Genomic DNA, 24,260 nt, shown 5'->3' with positions numbered 1-24,260 from the left:
TGTTATCTGTGTTTAAATATTAACATACACATTTTTAACAACAAATTACTAATGTTACTTTTATTAACAAAAATGCTAAAATGGCAGCACTGGAAACTGAACCAATGCAGCGTGGCTAGTGACTGTGCAACATTCCACATGATGTCCTGCGAATGTGCCGCAAAAGTAGTCGGGGGTGGGGAGGCCTCTGTACAGCTGAGTTCAGTTTTTGTGCTCATTCAACTGTTATCCTTTCTGCTAAAGCGAATGAAAATAGATAGGGCTTTTTAGGATGGTGAGTACAGTGTGTAGTGGGGAGAAGGTGAACGGTAGAGAGGAAGAGAAACAAAGTGGCATGTACACAACACATTATGTGCTGAATATGTAGTAGTAGCATAAAGTAGATTAAGTTTGCAGAACTCCTGTTTGGTGATGGTAACAACCTTTTATGTATTTATTTATTTAACAGCAAAAGTAACTATGAATGACCTTATCATGAAGAATAACCCTCATACACTTTCCCCTCTTCCGGTGGTCATAACAGTTCTAATAAACAGCATCTGAAGGAAAACACTACCCTCCTTGCTTTTCAGATCACAAATAACCATTCACCAAACAATAGAAAGTGCAGATGAAGTAGTCATACTAACTTGGTGTATGTTTTGTATTAAAAGAGAACTACAGTACAAAAAATCTAAGATAAGCAGTGTTACGAAACCCCAAAACATTAATTAGGGAGTCATTGGTTAGGAAAGGCAGGGAAATTATATAAAACAACATATCAGTTTTCCATATATTTTATAAGCAAAACCTGGTTCTAGCTGTAACATTTCTACCAAACATGTAGGACGTATTTAAAACTGATATTAGTTCAGGAAATATTGGTTTACCATTTTAAACTAAAGAATTAATTTCAAGCTTCATAGGGTGTGCGATATTTATAGCCACAGCCCCACAATGGGAAGGTATAGATGTACTTAGAGCCAAGTTCCAGAACACACAGTTCCTCCTGGACTCCCTGAGAAGTGCAACAACTGTAGGAGCAACATGCACTGTCTTCTATGAAAGGGCCATTCTACCGGCCAGTGGAAAGGGTGTACGCCATAGCTCACGTCCTCATCCCCCACCCCTCTGTACAGATATTAGTGATGCCAGATCTTCTGAGTTCTCCTGCTTGCTATGAGAACGTCTCCCATTCTACCCTAGCTCATGTGCCGGGTCTCCTGGAGATGAGAGACTCTTTGCACCTTTTCCCTTTTTTGTGCACCTGTGCTGAGACTGGATGACAATCTAGCCCCTCAAGAGTTTGGCAAAAAGGCCCACATCCTTTTACATCATGAATTTATAATAAACAAACTGTCACTCAATTTTGAGCTAATTTTGTACTTCTGGTTATGATGACTCCAGGGTTAACCAAAAATGTGAATTGAAAAGAAACAGCACGTGGAATAAAGTACTTGAGGAAAGATAAGCATTCTAAGTTTGGAAAATATCTGAGTGCTATCTTACTGAAGTATTTGCAAACTAGCTTATTTTTCAGAGTTATTTTAATGCATTTTACTCCAATTATATCCAATAGTGAAAAGCTCTGAAAGGCAGTGCCTATGAGGAGGAACAATGTACACCCCACCACAAGTTCTTATGGCTGTGATGTGAAGTACATTTGCAGGGGGACTCTTGGACATTTGTAAGAACTGGATGCTCTTTCATTTCTCAAATTCCTTCAAACCTTCCCACGGATGTTAGCATATTTTCCTGCACATTTCCATTATAGTAGCAAGTTACAAAATGGTCATGGGATCTCACTGGAAATTACACAAGATTTTGGGATATTTTCAAAATTAAAATGAGTAAAACAAGTGCATAAAGTAAATGTTTAGAACATATTTTGACAAATATAGCACCAAATCCTGAGATCTTTACTAAGTTTTAACATACTTCTTATTCAGGCAAACTTCCACTGAGTTCGTATGATTTTTGTTTTTAAAAGATTATTGCAAAGCTATAAGAAATTACAGCATCTTGAATTCTTTTACTTGTTTAATTCATACTACTATTAAATGGTTAAAGACTATGATAAAAGATAAACAAATATATTCAAAAATAGAAAATATATTTACTACAGAAAAGTGTTTTAAATCAGCCTAAAAAATCATGGTTGATATACATACTAATACTGAAATTGCACTCTTTAATGCACTATACAGGGTATTTACTTTTAGATACTTCTCTTTTTGAATAATATAGAGGATTTTATTGCAACTGTTCACTTCATTCATAAATCAGACATTTAAGTGGAATATTCTCCCTTCTTTCACAGTGTTAAAAGAAAGTCTCCACACCACATGTATGAGCTCAAGATGGTAGGCCTGATGGGGTTGTGGATTTTTCCAAATGACATGGTCTAGTTTTCTACAGCTCTGAACAACAATGGAATATTCATGTTACTAAAATTCCACTGTAGTTAAATCACTTATATTAAGAATTACAACACCAGCTATTAACTGCAAAAACTGGGGAGAATTTTGGATTATAAAATATTCCATTATGAAGACAACAAAGCAAGTTTCCCACATAAAACACTTCTGTGCAGATGGGGAGTGTTTTATCCCCATAGTGCATCTGTGCAGGAATTAGCAATAATTTGGCTGCTAGCGCTGCAGTTCTAGAGGGCAAAGGGTACTGTGTAGCAGGAGTATGTCCATGGCTGCCGAACAGTAGCGGTGGAAGAACAAAATACACCCGAAGAACAGGGATAGCTATTACCAATACTTTTCACACTTCCCCTTGTAACGCAGAAACATTATGCCTTCCCCATCAAGTTAATGACATTCCTCCTCCCCACCACCAAACACAGCGCTCATTGATGGACCCAACAAGCGACCCATTTAACACAGATATAAAGTACTCTGACAAATGCAAAATAAGGACAATAACAGAAAATACTAAAGCTACTTAATGACACGATGAAATTACCTCCTGAATCCTAAAATTCTGCAGAAGGAATTAAAATAGTGTATTAAAATATTTGTGCATACTTGTCATGAATGTGTAGAGAATGGATTACACAGTTAAAAGTATATTCAATGTGATAAGCACTGTCTTATGGGGAGAACGCTTAAATATGATTCTGTTTAGTGCAAATACAACATACCTGTTGGGATAAATGCTGCATGTTGTTGCAACTGTGCATTGGCAAGAGCCTGTTGATAGTGCAAGACACTGGGACTAAAAATGGCACTGGCACCATTGCTTTTTTCAAGTGCTTGTCTCTTTGGTAAAGGGTGAAGAACGCCGGGAGGAAAGGCCTGTAGAAAAAGAGAAATTAATTAAATTGGCAGATTTTTCAAAAGATATACATATTTTCTAATATATATGAATAAAATATTGTAATATACTTTTTAAAAAAGCTGTTAAAGATGCCTTGCCATGCACCTTAACTCAAATAATAGCAATGTACAATGAGTGAAATTTTGTTGTTGATCGCAAAAGCATGGTACTATTAACATAAAACTGTAGCACCACAACTACTGAAAAGGAAGGCCTTTAAAGCAACAAAAGTGGCATTTCCTTTGAATTTGGGCTTAAAATATTCTAGGAAGAAAAAACCACTTGTGTTTCATTACCAAGTATTCTTTCTTAAATATTTTTCCTATTATTAAATACAGTGAGGGATTATAGTATTTTCAATTACAAAAGCAGTTATATTTAATTTTAACTTCTATGAAAAGGTATTTTAAAATGAAATCATGTTAGGAAAAAAACTAAATTGTTTGCATTTATTGCATATGAGAATGAGATGGATAAATATAATACTGAATTTTTTCTAAATTAATAATATATGATAGTTTTCAGTTGATGTTAAAAAAAAAGCAATACAAATTTCATTAGTTGCTTCTCTGAAAAGCTACATGCAAAGCAAAAGGTGAAAGGTCAAAGTACCAGGTCTACAGTTGCTTCGAGAGGCCGCTTCATTGCTTTGGCAGTCGACTGAGTCTTTTAATAACAGGCAGCGAGCACATGATGGCAGTGGGCCAATGGGATTCAAGCGAATTAACATACAGGTAAACAGCAAGCAGAGGTGCATCATGGGAACGGCATTGCATTGTGGATAGGTGAGAAGGAAAAAAATATTCTGAATGCAGTATACAACATACAAAACACTAGGCATGCACAACAACAAAAATGTTTTCTAAAGAAATGAATATTACACCTTGAATTAGTACTGAAGCAATAATGCATCTACTATACCTTAGTTAAAAGCATATAAGAGAGTAAAATATAGATGTTTGAAATTTAGGAAAGTTAATTAAAACAGCAGCTTGCAGACACCATTAAGCATATTATAATACTTCACAGAAACACATTGGTTTTTAGGATTTTCTTACAAGAATTTCTGACAAGTTAGTTATGTCAAGTTAAAAAGCATAAAATAAATTTTCAACACTAACATTTAAAATATAAAGCACTAATGAGAGTTTTAATGCTTTAATAGAATTACTCACGTGTATGTTTGTTGGATCAGGGCCTTAGTTAATAAAATGTACATTTCAATAGACTTTGAAGTCAAAATATAAACAGTTTTCCTATTTCCAATCTATAACAAATTCATGTTATGTCTAATCACTAATTTATCAGTTTAATATTTTTTTATTATAGCTGGGACAGTAACTTGGATTATCCTTTTTAATCTACCATATTACACTGAGAAAAAGCCCAACATTTTAAAACAAATATTTTCTCAGATGTCATTCAGGAAAATCTTTACTAACTTTAGGAATCGGTGATAGAAAACAATACTATTTGTCAAGAGCATGTAATGTATGATTAGAACAGGAATTATGGTGCTAATATAGCATCATTTAAAAATATTTAAATGTAAAACAATGCTTAACATGAGCATAAATTTTATTACCTATATTTGCATTAAGAGATAAAAGATGAGGGCTAATTTGACTACATTCCAGCAGAAAAATTTAGTTGATCTTTTTCATCTATAACTCTTTTTAAATGGGAATTTTAAAAGAGTTTAATGAAAACATATGGAAAGGAGGGTTTCCTCATGAATCAGAAATCTGGTTTTTACACTCACAATAGGTAGCTCCTCAAAGTCCATAGGAGAAATGAATATTCAGACTGTTTCTATCCTTAGCTTCAGATATAGAAAAGTAGAACAATAATTAAAAAGGGAGGACAAGGTACTGAGAGCACCATGTCTAAGACAACTTACGGTCACAGAACTTAGGCCAATGACAACATGAACATTTTGCAGGATAGCCCTTGCTTCACTAATCCTTAAAACATCTTTCAAAGTCCACGTTTCTGTCTCTCCGATTATCACCTTGTATCTTTCCTTATATCTTTGCATCCAAAGTCCTTAAGCAGGTCCTCTATTCCTGATGTCTTGACAACTTCTCCTCTAGCTTCTTCCTAGATTCTACACCCTCCACTCTATGAGATCTGCTCTACCAAGGTCATTAATGATCAGGAAAGGAGGGTCCAGTGGTCAGAGCACTAGCCTGGGCTGTGGGAGACCCAGATTCAATTTCTGATCTACCACAAACTTCCTTTGTGACCTTGGGCAAGTCACTTAGGGCTCATCCACATGCTGCGGTAGTCCTCACCAGTGGGATGTAAGGTCTAGTCTGCACTAGCATGTCATGCACTAACTGTCCTGTGTGGAGCCTGCTGGTGGGCACTAAATGTTCCCTAGTGCGTGTTAATGTAGTACCATTTGAAACAGGACTGTGTTAACACACACCAAAAAACTTTTAGCGTGCACAAATAGTGTCCACCCTGACCGGTTAGTGCACAACACACTGGTGCAGACTAGAATTTACACCGCACTGGTGAGGACTAACACACGATGCAAATGAACCCTTAATCTTCTGTGCCTCACTTCCCCAACTGTAAAATAGAGATAATAGCACTTCCTTACTCACAGCACGGTTGTGAAGATAAATATGTTGACAAGTTTGTGAGGCACTAAGATACTATAGTAATGGGGACCGTATACGTACAATAGTAAGATAGGCAGGCCAGATCTAAGGGTTTTCTGTTTATTTTCCTCCACCTTGACCTGCTATCTTTGAAAAAGCTGATCACTCCCTCCTCTCTCCCTTCTGTAAAATATCTAACAATGCCCATCCATCTTTGCACAGTATTCTGAGATCACTAGGGACAAAAAACTATATGAGTTTGAAATATTATGGCTGGATTCAATTATGGAAGGCGATGAATGCTGTAAACTCTCATTTAACTCAATGGGCGTTGAAGGTGCTCAACCCATTACTATTATCATCCAAAACACAGATCTCATCCACTCTCACAACTTCCCCTATTATCTCTATATTTATGATTCCAAAATCTGCACTCCTTATCCTCTTCCCTCAGTTTAGACTTAGATCCACACAGTAAGCCAAAAGGGACCATTGTGATAATCTAGTCTGGGGTCCTGTATACACAGGGCATAGGATATACCTTCTCTGAATTAATTCCTTTTGAACTAGAGAATACATTTTAGGAAAACATCTAATTTTGATTTAAAAATTGCCATTGATGGAGAATTTACCCCAACTCTTGGTAAATTGTTCCAATGGTTAATTACCCTCACTGTTAAAAATTATCACCTTATTTCTAGTTTGAATTTGTCTAGCATCAACTTCCACTTGTTATATCTTAGGGTATGTCTACACTAAAAATTAGGTCGATTTTGCAGAAGTCGATTTTTAGAAATCGATTGTATACAGTCGATTGTGTATATCCCCACTAAGCGCATTAAGTCGGCGGAGTGCATCCTCAATACCGTGGCTAGCATTGACTTACGGAGTGGTGCACTGTGGGTAGCTATCCCACAGTTCTCACAGTCTCCGCTGCCCATTAGAATTCTGGGTTAAGCTCCCAATGCCTGATGGGGCAAAAACATTGTCGCAGGTGGTTTGGGGTATATGTCCTCAGTCGCCCCTCCCTCAGTGAAAGCAATGGCAGACAATCGTTTCGCGTCCTTTTTCCAGGGTTACCTGTGCAGATGCCATACCACGGCAAGCATGGAGCCCACTCAGCTCACCGCTGCTGTTGTGAGTATTGTAAACACCTCGCGCATTATCCTGGAGTATATGTAGAACCAGTTGAAGAGATGCCAGCATGAGGACGATTGTGATGAGGACATGGACACAGACATTCCTGAAAGCTCAGGCTGTGGCAATTGGGACATCATGGTAGAAGTGGGGCTGGTTGATACAGTGGAACGCCGATTCTGGTCCCGGCAAACAAGCACAGACTGGTGGGATCGCATAGTGTTGCAGGTATGGGATGAGTCACAGTGGCTGCAAAACTTTCACATGCATAAGGCCACTTTCCTGGAATTTTGTGAGTTGCTTTCTCCCGCCCTGAAGCACAGGAATACCAAGATAAGAGCTGCCCTGACAGTTGAGAAGCAAGTAGTGATAGCCCTGTGGAAGCTTGCAACATCTGACTGCTACCGGTCAGTCGGGAATCAATTTGGAGTGGGCTCATCTACTGTGGGGACTGCTGTGATCCAAGTAGCCAATGCAATCACTGACATTCTGTTATCAAGGGTAGTGACTCTGCGAAATGTGCAGGTCATAGCGGATGGCTTTGCTGCAATGCGGTTCCCTGACTGTGGGACGATAGATGGAACGCATATCCCTATCTGGGCACCTGATCACCTTGCCAACCAGTACATAAACCGCAAGGGGTACTTCTCAATGGTGCTGCAAGCACTGGTGGATCACAAGGGAAGTTTCACTGACATCAACATGGGATGGCCAGGAAAGGTGCATGACGATCGCATCTTTAGGAACTCCAGGCTGTTCGAGCAGTTGCAAGAAGGGACTTACTTCCCAGACCAGAAAATTACCATTGGGGATGTTGAAATGCCAATAGTTATCCTTGGGGACCCCGCCTACCCCTTGATCCCATGGCTCATGAAGCCGTACACAGGCAACCTGGACAGTAGTAAGGAGCAGTTCAACTATAGACTGAGCAAGTGCGTAATGGTGGTAGAATGTGCCTTTGGATGTTTAAAAGCCTGCTGGCGCTGTTTCCTGACTAGGTTAGACCTCAGCGCAACCAACATTCCCATTGTTATTGCTGCTTGCTGTGTGCTCCATAATATCTGTGAGAGTAAGGGGAAGACATTTATGGCGGGGTGGGAGGTTGAGGCAAATCGCTTGGCGGCTGATTTTGAGCAGCCAGACACCAGGGTGATTAGAAGAGCACAGCTAGGCGCGCTGCGCATCAGAGAGGCTTTGAAAATCAGTTTCATAACTGGCCAGGCTACAGTGTGACAGTTGTGTGTGTTTCTCCTTGATGCAAACCCGCCCCCTTTGTTGATTTTAATCCCTGTAAGACAACCACTCTCCCCCCTTCAATCACAGCTGGCAAAGGAAATAAAGTAACTGTTGTTTTGAAACCATGCATTCTTTCTTTATTAATTTAAAAAAAAAGTGAGATAACTGACAAGGTAGCCCGGGTGGGGTGGGGCGGGGCGGGGGAAGAAGGGAAGGACAAGGCCATATTGCTTATTGTAGCCACACTACAAATCAAAACTGTTTGAATGACAGCTTTCTGTTGCTTGGGCCATCCTCTGGAGTGGAGTGGCTGGGTGCCTGGAGCCTCCCCACTGTGCGTTTTTGGGTGTCTGGGTGAGGAGGATATGGAACCTGGGGAGGAGGGCAGGCGGTTATACAATGGATGCAGCAGGGGTCTGTGCTCTTGTTGGCTTTCCTGCAGCTCCAACAGACGCTTCATCATGTCCGTTTGCTCCCCCATTAGCCTCAGCATCGCCTCCTGCCTCTGATCTTTGCACTCACTTAATGCTTTCCTGGCCTCTGCCAATGAATGCCTCCATGCATTAAGCTGTGCCCTATCAGTGCGGGAGGACTGCATGAGCTCGGAAAACTTGTCATCGCGAGTGTGTTTTTTTCTCCTTCTAATCTGCGATGACCTCAGGGACGGAGATGATAGGGGGAGCACAGAAACATTTGCATCTGGGAGGAGATAAAAAGGGAGAGTAAAATTTAAGAAGATACATTTCTGAGAATAAAAGGGAGAATCTTTCACAGTGAATCAAGCAATTCACAGCAGACAGCACATGTGCTTTAGGTACAAGGTCGCATTTTGCCTTTTTATATTGAGCGCCTGCCGGTATGGTGACACATCACACATGGCTGGGCAACAGAATTTGGTTTCCAGGCAGCAATGGTAAGCCTTTTGGTATGCAGGGTTGCCTTCCTCCACCTTCATAACATGTGGGAATGGTTTCAAACTGCAGAGCCACCCTTTCCCATAGCAAGCAATGCCGGTTGGGTTTCACATTTAAAAGGAGGGGCTACGGTTTTTGGGGGGATGTGCAGCACACACCTCCCCCTACCCCACTGCATGGCTATTCTCCGGGATCATCCCTTTTAGCCAAGCGCAAGCAACCCAGCGTGAACGGGGTCCTTTTACTGTTCCTTACAAAAATTCCCCTATTTCAGCCAAGTGACCATGAATGATATCACTCTCCTGAGGCTAACACAGAAAGTTATAGACCGAATGTTGCTTGAATGCGACCAAAACCCAGGACCATTCGCTGCCATGCTTTGTGCTGCAATGATTCCAGACTACTTGCTACTGGATTGGCGTAGTAAAGTGTCCTACCATGGAGGATGAAATGAGGCAACCCTCCCCAGAAACCTTCTGCAAAGGCTTACAGAGTACCTCCAGGAGAGCTTCATGGAGATGTCCCTGGAGGATTCCTGCTCCATCCCCAGACACATTAACAGACTTTTCCAGTAGCTGTACTGGCTGCAAATGCTTCCCAATTCTTCAGGGCAAATCAAACGCTATTACTTTTAAACCCTGTACTGTAGTTACAAATGTGCACTCACCAGAGGTGCCTTCTCCGGCTTCAGGGTCCGGGAACCCGCCTTGGGAGGGTATTGGCTCCAGTGTGATGAAAAGGTACTGGCTGCCGGGGAGATGGATTCACCACTTGCCTGCTGCGCATTCTCCTCCTCCTCTTCCTCATCCACAAACTCCTCCTCCCTGTTGCGTGAGACTCCCCCCTTGCAGGTGTCCACGGACAGTGGTGGGATAGTGGTAGGGTTCCCCCCTAGAATGCCATGCAGCTGATCATAGAAGCGGCATGTCTGGGGCTCTGACCCGGAGCGACCATTTGCCTCCTTTGTCTTTTGGTAGGCTTGCCTGAGCTCCTTAACTTTCATGCGGCACTACTGTGTGTCCCTGTTGTAGCCTCTCTCCACCACGTCCTGTGTGATTTTGGCATATATATTAGCATTTCTTCTTTTTGATCGGAGTTCGGCCTGCACAGATTCTTCTCCCCATACAGCAATCAGATCCAGGGTCTCCCTTTTGGTTCATGCTGGAGCTTGTTTGTGATTCTGGGGGGACTGCATGGTCACGTGAGCTTGCCATGCTGACCAAACAGGAAATGAAATTCAAAATTTTCTAGGGCTTTTCCTGTGTACCTGGCTAGTGCATCAGAGTTGAAAGTGCGGTCCAGAGCGATCACATTGGAGCACTCTGGAATAGTTCCCGGAGGCCAAAACCATCAAATTGCCCCAAATTCGACCCAGCAAGGTCAATTTCAGTGCTACTCCCCTCACCGGGGAGGAGTACAGAAGTCGATTTTAAGAGCCCTTTAGGTTGACGGAATGGGGTTGCTTGTGTAGATGCATTCATTTTAAAATCGACCTAACGCAGCTAAATTCGACCTAACCCCGTAGTGTAAACCAGGGCTTAGTCTGCTAGATCAGTGGTCTCCAAAGTGGGGTGTGTGCACCCCACGGGGTCCGCCAGAGAATCTCAGGGGGTGCGCTGCTGGAGGAGTGCCGCTGGACGGCACTCCGCCGTTTTTTTTCTTTGGCGGGAGGTCTGCACACCTGCAGCAGGACTTCCCCTCCGGCGGCACGCCTGCGACAGGTCTTCCCTCCTCCTTTCTTCGGCTGCACTGTGGGGGTGCGCGATCCAAAAACTTTGGAGACCACTGTGCTAGACTGAAGAGCCCTCTACTATCAAATTTCTCTACCCAATTTAAATACTTATAGACTGATCAAATCACCCCTCAACCTTCTTTGTTAAACCGAATAGATTGAGGTCCCTGAGTCTTTCACCATAAGGCTGTTCTCTTAATCCTTTAATTGTTCTCGTGGCTCTCTGAACCTCCAATTATCTCCAATTATCAACATTGTTTTTGAATTGTGGACACCAAAACTGGACATAATATTCTAACAGCAGACGCACCAGTGCCCAATACAAAGGTAACACAACCAAGGATTGCAACAGCTATTTTGGCCACAGTGTCACACTGGAAGCTCACACTGAGCTGATTCACAATTTTGCATTGGTCTTGCATACATCTCAACCTGTTTGCTCCATTACAAACTCCCTTCTTTGAATCCTTTTGCAGGCTTTTCCCTTGCCTTCCAGATCAAGTCAAGCTCCTAGTGCTCAATTTCAAGGTTCTATAGTAGCAATGTCTCTACCTATAAGGCAGTTCGTTTCCTCCTTGTCTCCCCTGCTCGCCATGCCTTTCGCTTGACTGTCCACTTCTTCCTCATATCTTTACAACCTTCTTCCCTTTCACCCCTACGCTTGAAGCCTTGTTCACCAAAGAACCTCCCTCTCACCAATCAAACCCCTCTATAAAACTATTTCTTCCACCAGCCCTTTCCATGATAACCAACCATTGGAGAGGAACAGAAGGAGAGAGGTGGGAGAAAGAAAACAAATAAAATTAACTAGCTGCATGAAGTCTCTATATTTTATCTACCACATATACTTTATGTATACTATTATGAGGTGTGTTTAAGGTATGGTGAATATTTAATTTAATTTAGATTTTGTGTTTTTCTCCATGTCTTCTTTCATGTTTCTTACTGCACTGAACACACTTTTAGTGCTCCATAAATAATGTAATGATTATACTAATGGATCACACTGTCTTCAAATTCACTTAAAGCACAAAAATACCAAAACACTGGTTTTCAGCTATAAGTAGTCTGAGCTCTGGCTATTTCACAGACTGCCCATCTCCTTGCTTTTACCTCAAAAGCTGAGATCAGCTAAGGCAGGGGTGGGCAAACTACGGCCCACGGGCCACATCCGGCCCCCCAGACAATTTAATCTGGCCCTGGAGCTCCCGCTGGGGAACGGGGCCTCGGGCTTGCCCTGCTCCTGCACCCCAGCTGGGAAGTGGGGTAGGAGGCCACTTCGCATGTGCGTGCTGAGGCTCCTGGAAGCAGCAGCACGTTCCCCCTCCAGCTCCTACGTTTAGGGGCAGCCAGAGGGCTCTGCGCGCTGCTCCCGCCCCAAGCGCCACCCCCTCAGCTCCCACTGGCCGGGAACTGTGGCTAATGGGAGCTGCGGGGCGGAGCCTGCGGACAGGGCAGCTCACAGAGCCACCTGGCCGCACCTCCACATAGGAGCCAGAGTGGGGACATGCCACTGCTTCCAGGAGCTGCTTAAAGAAAGCGCCGCCCGGAGCCTGCACTCCTGACCCCCTCCCGTGCTCCAGTCCCCTGCCCCAGCCATGATCCCTCTCCCCCACACCCCAACCCCTGCCCCAGCCTGGAGCCCCCTCCCATACCCTGAACGTCTCATTTCTGGCCCCACTCCAGAGCCTGCACCCCCAGACAGAGCCATCATGCCCTCCTGCACCCCAACCCCAATTTTGTGAGCATTCATGGCCCACCATACAATTTCCATACCCAGATGTGGCCCTCGGGCCAAAAAGTTTGCCCACCCTCGAGCTAAGGCATTTAAGGAAAAGTTACTAGGTTTAAATGTCAGGGGCTAGAGGTAGGGTATTCCTAAAGGGGTCTTGAACTCTGGAATTCACTGACCCCTTGGTCTGGCTGGGATTCTTTCCTGGAGGCACAACACCGAAGATGTACCCTGAGGGAGTGGGGACAAAGGTGACTTTATCTTATCTTAACTCTATTTTATGGTGGCCCTAGAGCAGTAGTCACCAACCAGTCGATCGCGATCGACTGGTTGATCCTGGGGACTCTCCCAGTTGATCACGATCTCCGAGGGTGTTGCTGGACTGCCGCTATGGCAGGCTCCCTGCTGCTGCGGCCCCACACTGCTCCCGGAAGTGGCCAGCACGCCCCCACGGGGGTAGGGAGGAGGGGGCGGACAGAGGTCTTGGCGTCTGCTCCTGTCTGAAAGCAACACCCCTGCAGCTCCCATTGGCTGGGAACAGAGAACTGTGGCCAATGGGAGCTGTGGGGGCCATGACGACCGAAAGGGGCAGCGCACAGAGCCATGTGCCCTCCACCCCCCTCCTCAGGGGCCTCAGGGACACGTTGTCCCCTTCCAGGAACAGTGTGGGGACAGGGCAGGCAGGGAGCCTGCCTCATCCTCGCTGTGCCACCAACTGGGAGCCACCTGAGGCAAGTGCCAGCCGGTGAGAGGCCACACCCCAACCCCCTCCTGGAGCCAGGACCCCATACCCCCTCCTGTACCCCAAACCCCAGCCCTGAGCCTCCTCCCAGGGTGAGCACCCCAAACCCTCTTGTGGATCCCAATCCCCTGCCCCAGACCTGACCCCCGCAGAGAGCCAGCATCCCGCACCCCAACACTCTGCCTTAGCCCGGAGCGCCCCCCTCCCCCCCCAAATTTTCTCCCAGAGCTTGCACCGTTCACCCCTTCCTGTATCCCAACACCCTGCCCCAGGCTCCTCCCAGAGCTCCCTCCCACACTGCGAACCCCTCGGCCCCAGCCCACAGCCTGCACCCACTTCCGAACTTCCTGGGTTGTCCTTAAATTCAAAAAGCGATCTTAGGCATAAAAAGGTTGGAGACCACTGCCCTAGAACTACTTTTATGCTGCTGAATAGCCCACACAAGCCAAGAATCTTTGCTTGTTTTTTGATAATGTTTTTTGAGGGGGTTCAAGAATGGAGTTCTCACATTTGCCATAATGTGGACCACATCTCACTAGTGCCATGGATGATCTCCCTTCCTTTCATAATGACACCTCCCCTCACCTTCACTATCACACAACTTCCCTGGGCAACTACGGCAATTGCTTAAAGTGGAAAAGAAAGTGCTCCACACACCATCAGTGACCTACAGAGTACAGTTAGGAAACTGTTGATTTTGGAATTTTTGACTGACTGATGGGGGAATTATCTTCTGTGTTGACTACAGTGTAGCACTGGCTGTTATACATGGTTGTAAATTTTGCTTCAAGGCTGTTTAATAAGTGTTTTTATAAAGGTAAAAGAGTTCCAACATGGGTGAAGATATATGTTAACATGTTCTACAGCAAAAATATGTGCTGTTCGAACATTTATGAAGTGTGTAAATTAACCCCTTCTCTTAGTATTAGTCTATAGAGCCCTGCATAATCTAGGCTTTAAGTACTCAAGCCTTTTGATCCATATTCCTGCCCAACAAGTATTAGGGTATGTCTGCTGTGAGACCATAATTTCAATTCAGGACCCATCTGGAAGCAGGAACTGTTGGTTAAGGATCCTTGATTGTTCCTTCCAATGGAGATCCACCAGAATTATTATTATTTTTTTAGGTCAGACAGTATTTTGACTGAATAATTCTTGACCATTTTGGGGGGGCCTCACCTATATATATATTGTATCAGCAACCACTTTTCCCCATACTCTCCCATATTATTTGTCCCAATGGAGAATTGACTCCATTTATTTATTTTGACCCCTGGTTTCCCTTTGTTTTGGATTTGTATTAAATAAAAATAAGTGGGATGAAAAAAAGCTTCTTTTGTCTACATTATAACTCTTCCGAGTTTAAATATCCAATTAAAGGCCATCTATAAAATTTTCCACAGAAATAATATACCATCATCTAGCTTTCAGCCGCCTTCTCCTTTGGTGGTATAATGCTAGTAATTCAAACTTGTATTTCAAAAGACTCTTCCCCTTGGTCTCCGTCTTGAATGTGGCTTATTTCAATAAAAGGAGGCATATCTTAGAACTAGTTTGGCTCAGAAAAATACTTTGCTTATTTTTTTATTAGGGCTGTCAAGCAATTTAAAAAATTAATCGCAATTAATCGTACTGCTAAACAATAACAGAATACCATTTATTTAATTTTTTTTGATGTTTTCTACATTTTCAAATATATTGATTTAAATTACAACACAAAATACAAACTGTACAGTGCTCACTTTATATTTATTTTTTATTACAAGTATTTGCACTGTAAAAAAACAAAATAGTATTTTTCAATTCACCTAATACAAGTACTGTAGTGCAATCTCTTTATCATGAAAGCTGAACTTACAAATGTAGAATTATGTGCAAAAAAACCTTCATTCAAAAATAAAACAATGTAAAATTTTAGAGTCTGCAAGTCCACTCAGTCCTACTTCTTGTTCAGCCAATTGCTCAGACAAACAACTTTGTTTACATTTGCAGGAGATAATGCTGCCCGCTTCTCGTTTACGTCGTCACCTGAAAGTGAGAACAGGCTTTCTCATGGTACTGTTGTAGCTGGTGTCGCAAGATATTTATGCGCCAGATGTGCAAAAGATTAACATATCCCTTCATGCTTCAACCACCATTCCAGGGGACATGGGTCCATGCTGATGACTGGTTCTGCTCGATAACAATCCAAAGCAGTGCGGACTGACACATGTTCATTTTCATTTTCTGAGTCAGATGCCACCAGCAGAAGGTTGATTTTCTTTTTTGGTGGTTTGGGTTTTGTAGTTTCCTCACCAGAGTGTAGCTCTTCTCAGACTTCAGAAAGCATGCTCCACACCTCGTCCCTCTCAGATTTTGGAAGGCACTTCAGATTTTTAAACCTTGGGTTGAGTGCTGTAGCTATCTTTAGAAATCTCACATTGGTACCTTCTTTGCGTTCTGTGAAATCTGCAGTGAAAGCGTTCTTAAAATGAACAACATGTGCTGGGTCCTCATCCGGGACTACTATAACATGAAATATATGGCAGAATGCAGGTAAAACAGAGCAGGGGACATACAATTCTCCCCCAAGGAATTCAATCACAAAAAAAAAATACGGTAATTGAATTTAACAAGTGTCATCAGCATGGAAGCATGTCATCTGGAATGGTGGCCGAAGCATGAAGGGGCATATGGATGTTTAGCAAATCTGGCACGTAAATACGTTGCAATGCCAGCTACAAAAGTGCCATGCGAACGCCTGTTCTCACTATCTGGTGACACTGTAAATAAGAAGAGGGCAGGATTATTTCCTGTAAATGTAAACAAACTTGTTTGTCTTAGCGATTGGCTGAACAAGAAGTAGGACTGAGTGGACTTATAGGCTCTGAAGTTTTACATTGTTTTGGTTTTGAGTGCAGTTAAGTAACAAAAAAACCCTAAATTTGTAAGTTGCACTTTCACGACAAAGAGATCGCACTACACAACTTGTATGAGGTGAATTGAAAAATACTATTTTTTTAAAATCATTTTTACAGTGCAAATATTTGTAATAAAAATAATTCACATTTTAATTTCAATTACAACACAGAATACAAAATATATGAAAATGTAGGAAAACATCCCAAATATTTAATAAATTTCTATTGGTATTCTATTGTTTTAACAGTGCGATTAAAACTGCGATTAATCACGATTACTTTTTTTAATCACGATTAAGTTTTTTGAGTTAATCGCGTGAGATATCTGCTCTTAATCGACAAGCCTCGTTTTTATATCTAGAAGTAATGAATTTTGCATGACTGAAGGACTGGTACTGCATCTGGATGAAATGTATTTTAATTTATTAGCCAAAAATGCAGTTTGGATCAACCTGAAACTATTCATGAATTTGACCTGGTTCATTTTGGCTGTGAAAAAGATTAGAGGGCCAGTTTCAGAAAGAGTGCCATGTGTTTGTCCATGTGTCCCTCATGACCTTTAGTCCATTTAGTCCAAATTTAGGGCATTTGCAAGGCAGGTGGGAGACCAAGATTTGAATTGCCATTCTGGAGCAGGGATTTCTACACAAGTCTCCTCCCTTGCCAAGTGAGTTCTCTAACCACCGGGCTTTAGACTATTGTGGATGGGTTGCTCTCAATCTCTCCTGTTGAAGCTGTTCCACTTTGTATAAATACTTACATTTTCAGTGGGCCAAAGTGAGATACTGAACTTGACTCTATAGTCCGGTGATTAAGGCACTTACCTGGGAGATAAAAGACATGGATGCAAATCTTCTCTCTGCCTGATTCAGAGGAGGGAACTGAATTTTTTGGACTCAAATCTAATATTTTTTCTGATTTTTCGGTTTGCTGGGCATTCTGCATTCCCCCCACCACCCCAAAAATCAGTCATCTGCCCTGCTCTAACTGTTACAGCAAAAATCTCAGATATTCACTCTTTTATTTCCAGATCGGTCCTCAGTTGCTGTGAGCACAGAGAAGGTTTAGCTAAAATTCCTATATTTTAAATAGAGACTGGAAATACTGTAGGAGAAAATACTGAATTAGGGGAAATTCTCCTCTGTTCTTTTCAGATATTTAAATTATTTCACAGTTGCCACATTTGAAAGAAACTCACTCTTTGTCCCCTAAATGTCTGGTCTCTATTTATTTGCTAAATACAATACCCTGTGATAGTTATATACTGTACTGTATTGTGTTTCTGGTAGGCTTCTTACTCTAAGAGTAACTGTATTGTCTACATCTATTGTATGCACTACCCACAAGTCACATCTGTATAATTATTCTTTCAGTGCCAGGAATTAGGACAATGCTGCTTTGATCTGTGGGCTGACTGTACTGCTGTCCCCTGAATAAAACCCTGCATGCTTTATTTGTTCAACTCTATCAATACTGGTGTAGAACTGTTGCTAGTAACAGTATTAACCATTCTGCAAGAGGACACTGAGGGAAAGACATCTCTAAATATGTTTCAGTAATAGTATAAAACTTCTGAAAACAAATAAGATCCTTTAACTTCTTTTGTTTGACCTTACTAGATATATTTTTATTAATTTTATTTATAGGCATTATTACGGCATTCACAGATATACAAGCTGAATGTCTGAAAACATTAATGAATTAAGCTTCACAATTAAGTGCCTTATTTCCATTTTACTAATGGGGAAACTGAGTCACAGGGCAATTAAAAATGGCCTGCTCAGGATATTACTGTAAGTCAGTGGGAAATACCAGATCTCTCATCTGTGCCCCGTGTCTTGGAAACAACACCACTTCTTCCTTTATTCCTTGTTTCCTAATTTTTCAGATTATATTTCTGCCATCAAAGAGATAATACAGCATATGTGTACATACTTCCCATTGACCACTAAGTTCTACCAGTTTTATTTCTCATCAAGAAATATTAGGAGGCAAATTTGGCATATCATCATGGAGCAGAGAGCAAAGACAGTACAAAGTGTCTAACTGCTTCACTCTATTCAGAAGAGGAACCTATTATGCTGAAATAACTGAGGGAGGGAGAAAGTATTTTTCCCTAAAGCAGTGGTTCCCAAACTTGTCGCCTGCTTCTGCAGGGAAAGCCCCTGGTGGGCCGAGCCGGTTTCCCTGCACAAGCGGAGGAACAAGTTTGGGAACCACTGCCCTAAAGAAAGTAATACTTTTTAGAATTCCTAGCTTTTATGATGAATGTGTGAAAATCAACAATTTAAACAACACTTCTAACTGGAGAAAAACAATAATTGATAAGTTTATGAAAAATTTAACCATATAGTCTTGCACTTACCATCACTGTAGCAGCTGCAGCAGCTGCTTGAGCTGCCACTGCAGCCTGGTTGGCTTGATGTTGAGCAGCTTTGATTTTGGCCTGCAAATGTGCAGGAGGGTGAAAATATTTGCATTTCTCCCTCATGCAACGCCCCTTTATGTAATCCATACAAACGGTTACAGTGTTGTCATTTGTGTCAATCATTGTGCTATCTGCAGGATGTGCAAAGCGGCAGTCAGTCTCTCCCCGCGCGCAGTTTCCTCGCTGGAACTCCCTGCATACCTATGTGCAAAACAATACTAATTACAGCTGATGGACCCACAGCAATCTTAACTGGGAAAAACAAAACAAAAAACCACATACACAGCTCATTCTTTATTGTGTTTTAGACTTGTCCCAAAGTGTTTGCAACAGTCCTTTACACGTTTGTTAAATATGTTTGCCTGCCCTTAATTAAGTTGCAGTTAATATAGCTGTGTTGTTTGATAATAAGTTGAACTTACATAGAACTGTGTCATTTCAAAAAATCTATTCTTGTTCACCAACATAAAACCCTTACGAATATTACTCAGTGTTGTCAATTAAATGCTCCTGTGGCCCCAGTTACTTTCTCTATGAAGAAACTCATAAGGACAGAGCTGTATTTTAAAACTCAACCCCTTTTGTTACCTTTGATGTTGATTAGGCATATTAAATATGAGCAATCAACTCTAGAACACATTCACTGAATTTTTATCCAAACCATATTAAAAAAAATGACGACACTAAAACAATGGTAACATTTCCACCGAGTACAAGTGTAAATCCTACAAGAGTACTTATGAGATCTATATTTTAATAACTAAAGATTACGCTATATCAGAGAGCGCTTCTAAGGACAACAAAGCTTTTCAAAGCTTTCACGTATAAATTAGCAGAAAATTACATTTCTAGTCACAATGGTGTCTGTAGTACCTCCAGTTTATCAGTCCTCAAGAGTTTCTGAGTAGCAGTCGAACCAGGAACTGTGACAGGGGGACTTCCAGGAACAATGACAGGCGGTGTGGGTAGGATTTCAGTAGGAACTAACCCAACTCCAGGGGTTACAGGTGTTAAGTAAGGAGCAAAGCTAATAGCTGTGTTCGTTCCTATTGTTGGACCTACTGGAAATGTGGGCTGCAAAATGAAAACATAGTGAGATGAAAAATAAATAGGTAACCTTACATTGAAACTATTTTTTTAAAAAGTTCGCAGATCTTATTTGATGTCTTTTGTACATTTTCCCTGGTTTTGATTCATTTTCTTAATCAGAATTTAAAAGAGTTGACAACATTACACTGCATATTTTCTTCTCTTAAACATGGAATACAGCGGTTCTAGAACTGGGGTCTGCGGACCCAAGTCATGTCCAGGGCTGCTGGCTCCACTCATCAACTCCTCCCTCTCCCTCCCAGTTCCTTGTGCACACCGTGGAACAGCTGTTCGGCGGCATGCAGGAGGCACTGGGAGGGAGAGGGAGGAGCGGGGACAGGGCACGCTCAGGGGAGGGAGCGGAAAGAGGTGGGGAAGAGGAGGGGCAGGGCTGGAGAGGGAAGAGGTGGGGTGGGAACGGGGCCTTTGGGGAAGGGGTGGAGTGGGGGCAGGGCCTGAGGATGAGTGGGGGTTGAGCATCCCTGGGGAAAATTAGAAGCCATTTGGGGGGGGGCCGCAAAATTTTTAAAATCAAAATGGGGGTTCTTGGGTTGCTAAAGTTTGAGAATCGCTGATGTAATACGTTCTGATGTAGTGAAGGATAGGAACAGCATTTTGCAGCCATATTATGAGAAAAGGAGTTCTCAGTGCATCTACACATGTCAGCTATAATTTGAATCTGGATATCTACCGAGATTACAGTTCATATTACACTTCAAATTTATTTATACATCTCAGATAAAGTGCATCTTATTTCTACTGCTTTCTCTTTCTATCTGCTTCCCTGGTAAAACTGAATTTTATAGGTAAAATGTTATTCAGTATATTGAATCCATCTTTGTAATAATAGTATACATTATATAAGCTCTTTCACATGTTACATCTACCACCTTGCATGCCGTATTTTGTATTTCTATATAATTTAAGTTACTGTGCCTACAGGGGTGAAAGTAACTGAGGACACCTACCAGTACGGGGGCAGCTCCGGCCCCTGGAAGGGGCGAGGCCTCTGGCAGAAGGGGCGGGGCTGGGGGGTCAGCATCCCCCAGCCAGCCCTTCCATGCCGCCTGGCCTGCACTGCCCGGGGCTCCCGTGTTGATTTAAAGGGCCCGGGGCTCCAGACACCGCCCTTTTAAATCGTCGGCCCCAGGGCAGCTGCTCCCTTTGCCGCCCGCCCACCCCCACACCTGTCGGCAGCCAGGGCGGGCAAAAGGAGCAGAGTCGTTAAAGTGCAGCAGGGTCCTTTGCCGCAGCAGCGCTTTAACATTGCTGCCCCACCGCCCCCCACCCCGTCGGCGGCCCTGCCGGTACGAACCCTACCGTTCGAAAGGAGGCGAAAGGGGCAGGGACATTAAAGTGCTGCCATGGCAGCGCTTTAATGTGGGCTGGGTATGGGCCGGTGCGGGTGCTTACCGGTACGCGGTACTGGCTCACTTTCACCCCTGTATGCCTATGACATGTAAAAACTGGCCTGTGCAATGCTTATGTTATATTCAACTGCCACCTGTGGCAAATGGAACATTTATTCTTGGGCCCAATGTTTAGGTCGTGATCTTTTCAGGTTGATGGGCTGTGGTAGAGAGATTGGTCTCTCTAAGCTTAGCCAATCAAAATCCTTTGAGGGGTGGGAATGATATGGGTCTGAAATTATGTTTCACAACCATTTAAAGCAATGTAATGCAATGAAGCTGTATCAAGAGAAAGAAGCAATTCTGTGATGCAGAAATCCAGTTCAGATGAAGCAGGATAGCAGATTTGCCAACACATATTCCATAGGGTGGGGAGTCAATGCAGTCCCATGGTCAGGACTGGAAAGGTCTTTTGTAGGCCTGCAGTGTCAATGTTTGCTAGAGGCAAACTATAATTATAATGTGAAAAGAATGTGCCTGGAAATGTAGCACGTCTCAGACTAGTGGAGACTCTGGACTAATGCTACTGGAGCAGTTGCAGAGATATAGTTTGTACCTGCACTCACTACTGGACTCTGTCAGGTTCCTGAACCACGTTATGCAACACTTGCCAGGTCAGAAATGCAGGGTCTGTTATGTAGGACTAAAAGTAAAGCTCCAAAATAAGCTGGCAGCTAGAAAATGCCAAGATGTAGCAGAGCTCTGAAGAGACATTTAGAAAATGTAAAGAGGCAGACATCTCTTTCTCTTCATGTTGGCCTCTACAGGCTCTATTAGAAGGGGAAGCTAGCCATCAACACTTATGAAACAGCCTTAGGGGAAAGAATAGGACTCAAAGGGGTTTTGGAGAAAGTTGCTCGTCAAGAATGAGTCCAGCGTAGTCCCCAAGAAGATGTTGAGAGCAGCAGAAGAACCAACCAGTGTACCCAGCTGCAGGAAAAGATCATCTAGTTATCACTCATGCGAAGAGTTAACACTTAAAAAAAATTTTTTTTCCCACTGCCCATCAAAAAATGTGCTCATTCCCTTGCTAAATACTATCCATAAACTGTAAATCAAAATAAGGAAATAATTATAAGAAAAAAAAGGATTCTTGCTATAACAGGTCTATGCTCAGTTTTTTCACACAATAGCTATTATAAACATGCTATTGCAGCACAATGTTTAATAGAAAAAATAAAATCTTTGCACTAGATATAATTTCAAGAAGAACCCTACAAGCTTCATTGAATGTTTAGGTATTTCTTTTATACTTTTTATTTCGCTACATCAGTGATAATCTACCACAGCCCACCAGCAGTTTGAGACAGAGAAAAAGAACTTGCTTTTTACTCCCTGTTGGTAGGTGAAATAATAAAGTTTGAATGATGATTGTATTGATAGGGTGGAGAAAAGGAAAGAAACATCTATGTGAAATTTAGGGGATTTCTTTGCTCACAGTAGTGACAAGTTTAACCAACATCCTATTACATACAAAATCCCCACTAATTTAAAAGAACATTAAAGTTGCAAAGTCAAACACAAAACAGTTAGGAAATGTCAATTAAGATTGTTTATTCTGCCTAGTGCATATGCAGTATGATACATACTTTAATTATACAATCACATACTATTTCTATCATATTACCCCTGCCTCATTCAAGGCACAGGATGGACAGTGCTCAGGAATGAGGTAGCTGTTCAAAATTTCCTCATCATTCCGTGTGTAGCCCCTAGGCCTTATTTACTACGCACCGTCCGAACCATGCACTGAAATAAAGAATTGTTAATTGATTCATGGACTTTTTAATGGTGCTCATCTCTGTAGTATTTGGGCACCTCACTAATATTAATGAATATATCTTCACACCTCTTCTGTGAGAAAGAATATGATTATTATCCCCATTTTACAGATTGAGCATGGAGAAATTAAAACCATAATGTGCAGAAGAATCCACTAATTTTGGGTGCCTACCCTGACAGACTTAGGGCCTGATTTTTCAGAATACTTAGCATTTTTATATTGTTACTGTGATGCTGGCAGAGCAGGTGCCAGCTCACGCCTAGACCCCTAGCACTCACTGAACACTGACAAATGCATAGCTGGAAACCAAACTGGCTCATCTGTGGGTTAGTATTGTTAAAATAGGTATTAGATTTATAAGAATGTGTTTAGACTTGATGGAATACTTGTAGGATGCTTTGTATATTCATCTCACTTTTAACATCTGTACCCCATGTTACAGTAAAAGCTGTTTTATCTGGCACTTGACCAACTGGAAAGCTCTACAAACTGCATTTCTGATCTTCATTGAAATTCCAGTTAAAGTCCGGTTGGCGCATGTCTGGCAGGGGGTTGGGGCACGGGAGAGGGTACGGAACGTGGGCACTGGGAGGGAGTTTGGGTACGGGAAGGGGCTTGGGATGCCAATGGGAGCTGCGGGGGCAGTACCTGCGGGCGGAGGCAGCATGCAGACTGGCCTACCCACGCCTCCGCCTAGGAGCAGCCAGGACAGATTGCCACTTGCAGGGAGCCGCCCAAGGTGAACGCCCCTGGATCCGGCACCCCGAGCCCCCTCCCGCGCTCCAACCCACTGCCCCGACCCCTCTCCCACACCCAAACTCCATCCCAGAGCCTGCGCCCTGCAACTCCTCCCTTGCCCCAGCCCCGAACCCCCTCCCGCACCCAACCTCCCTCCCTCTTAGTTAATCGGCATTTTTCACTTACCAGCACCCCCCATTCTCCAACATGCCAGATAAAACAGCTTTTACTGTACAAGGTTATAGCAGGTGTTTGCATGGTAATCCTCTGTAATTGTGTAAGTCATCAAACAGGAAAGGAACATTAATTAATGTAGAAATGCTGGCTTCCTACAGAAGGTGTTAGGTCTGGCCCAGCAAGAAGGCCCACTGTAACTAAATGAGCCATTGTGAAACATCGAAGAACAAGAACTCTGTCGATTGCTCCTCCCAACACCCATGTAGAGAAGACGTGCAGGTGGACTTGTTCCATCAACTTGAACTCTGGGGGGAAGGGAATAAAA

General features: G+C 42.7%; 1 protein-coding gene across 46 annotated transcripts in view; it reads right to left on the bottom strand.

The window, feature by feature from the left end:
- MBNL2 (muscleblind like splicing regulator 2) overlaps positions 1-24,260 on the bottom strand; it is a 181,140-nt gene that overhangs the window by 25,095 nt on the left and 131,785 nt on the right. For 27 of the 46 annotated variants that reach the window (XM_043534778.1, XM_037895963.1, XM_037895990.1 and 24 more), the window contains 4 exons: positions 19,613-19,813; positions 18,677-18,940; positions 3,922-3,975; positions 3,134-3,287 (listed from right to left, as the gene is read on the bottom strand). In XM_043534778.1, coding sequence (XP_043390713.1) covers positions 3,134-3,287; positions 3,922-3,975; positions 18,677-18,940; positions 19,613-19,813 — 673 coding nt within the window. The remainder of the gene's footprint in view (positions 1-3,133; positions 3,288-3,921; positions 3,976-18,676; positions 18,941-19,612; positions 19,814-24,260) is intronic. The other 19 variants (XM_043534803.1, XM_043534850.1, XM_037896026.1 and 16 more) reach the window with 2 other exon arrangements.

The sequence above is a fragment of the Chelonia mydas genome, chromosome 1 (assembly GCF_015237465.2).
Source record: "Chelonia mydas isolate rCheMyd1 chromosome 1, rCheMyd1.pri.v2, whole genome shotgun sequence".
Lineage (NCBI taxonomy): Eukaryota > Metazoa > Chordata > Testudines > Cheloniidae > Chelonia > Chelonia mydas.
This window is presented reverse-complemented; position numbering and strand designations above follow the sequence as displayed.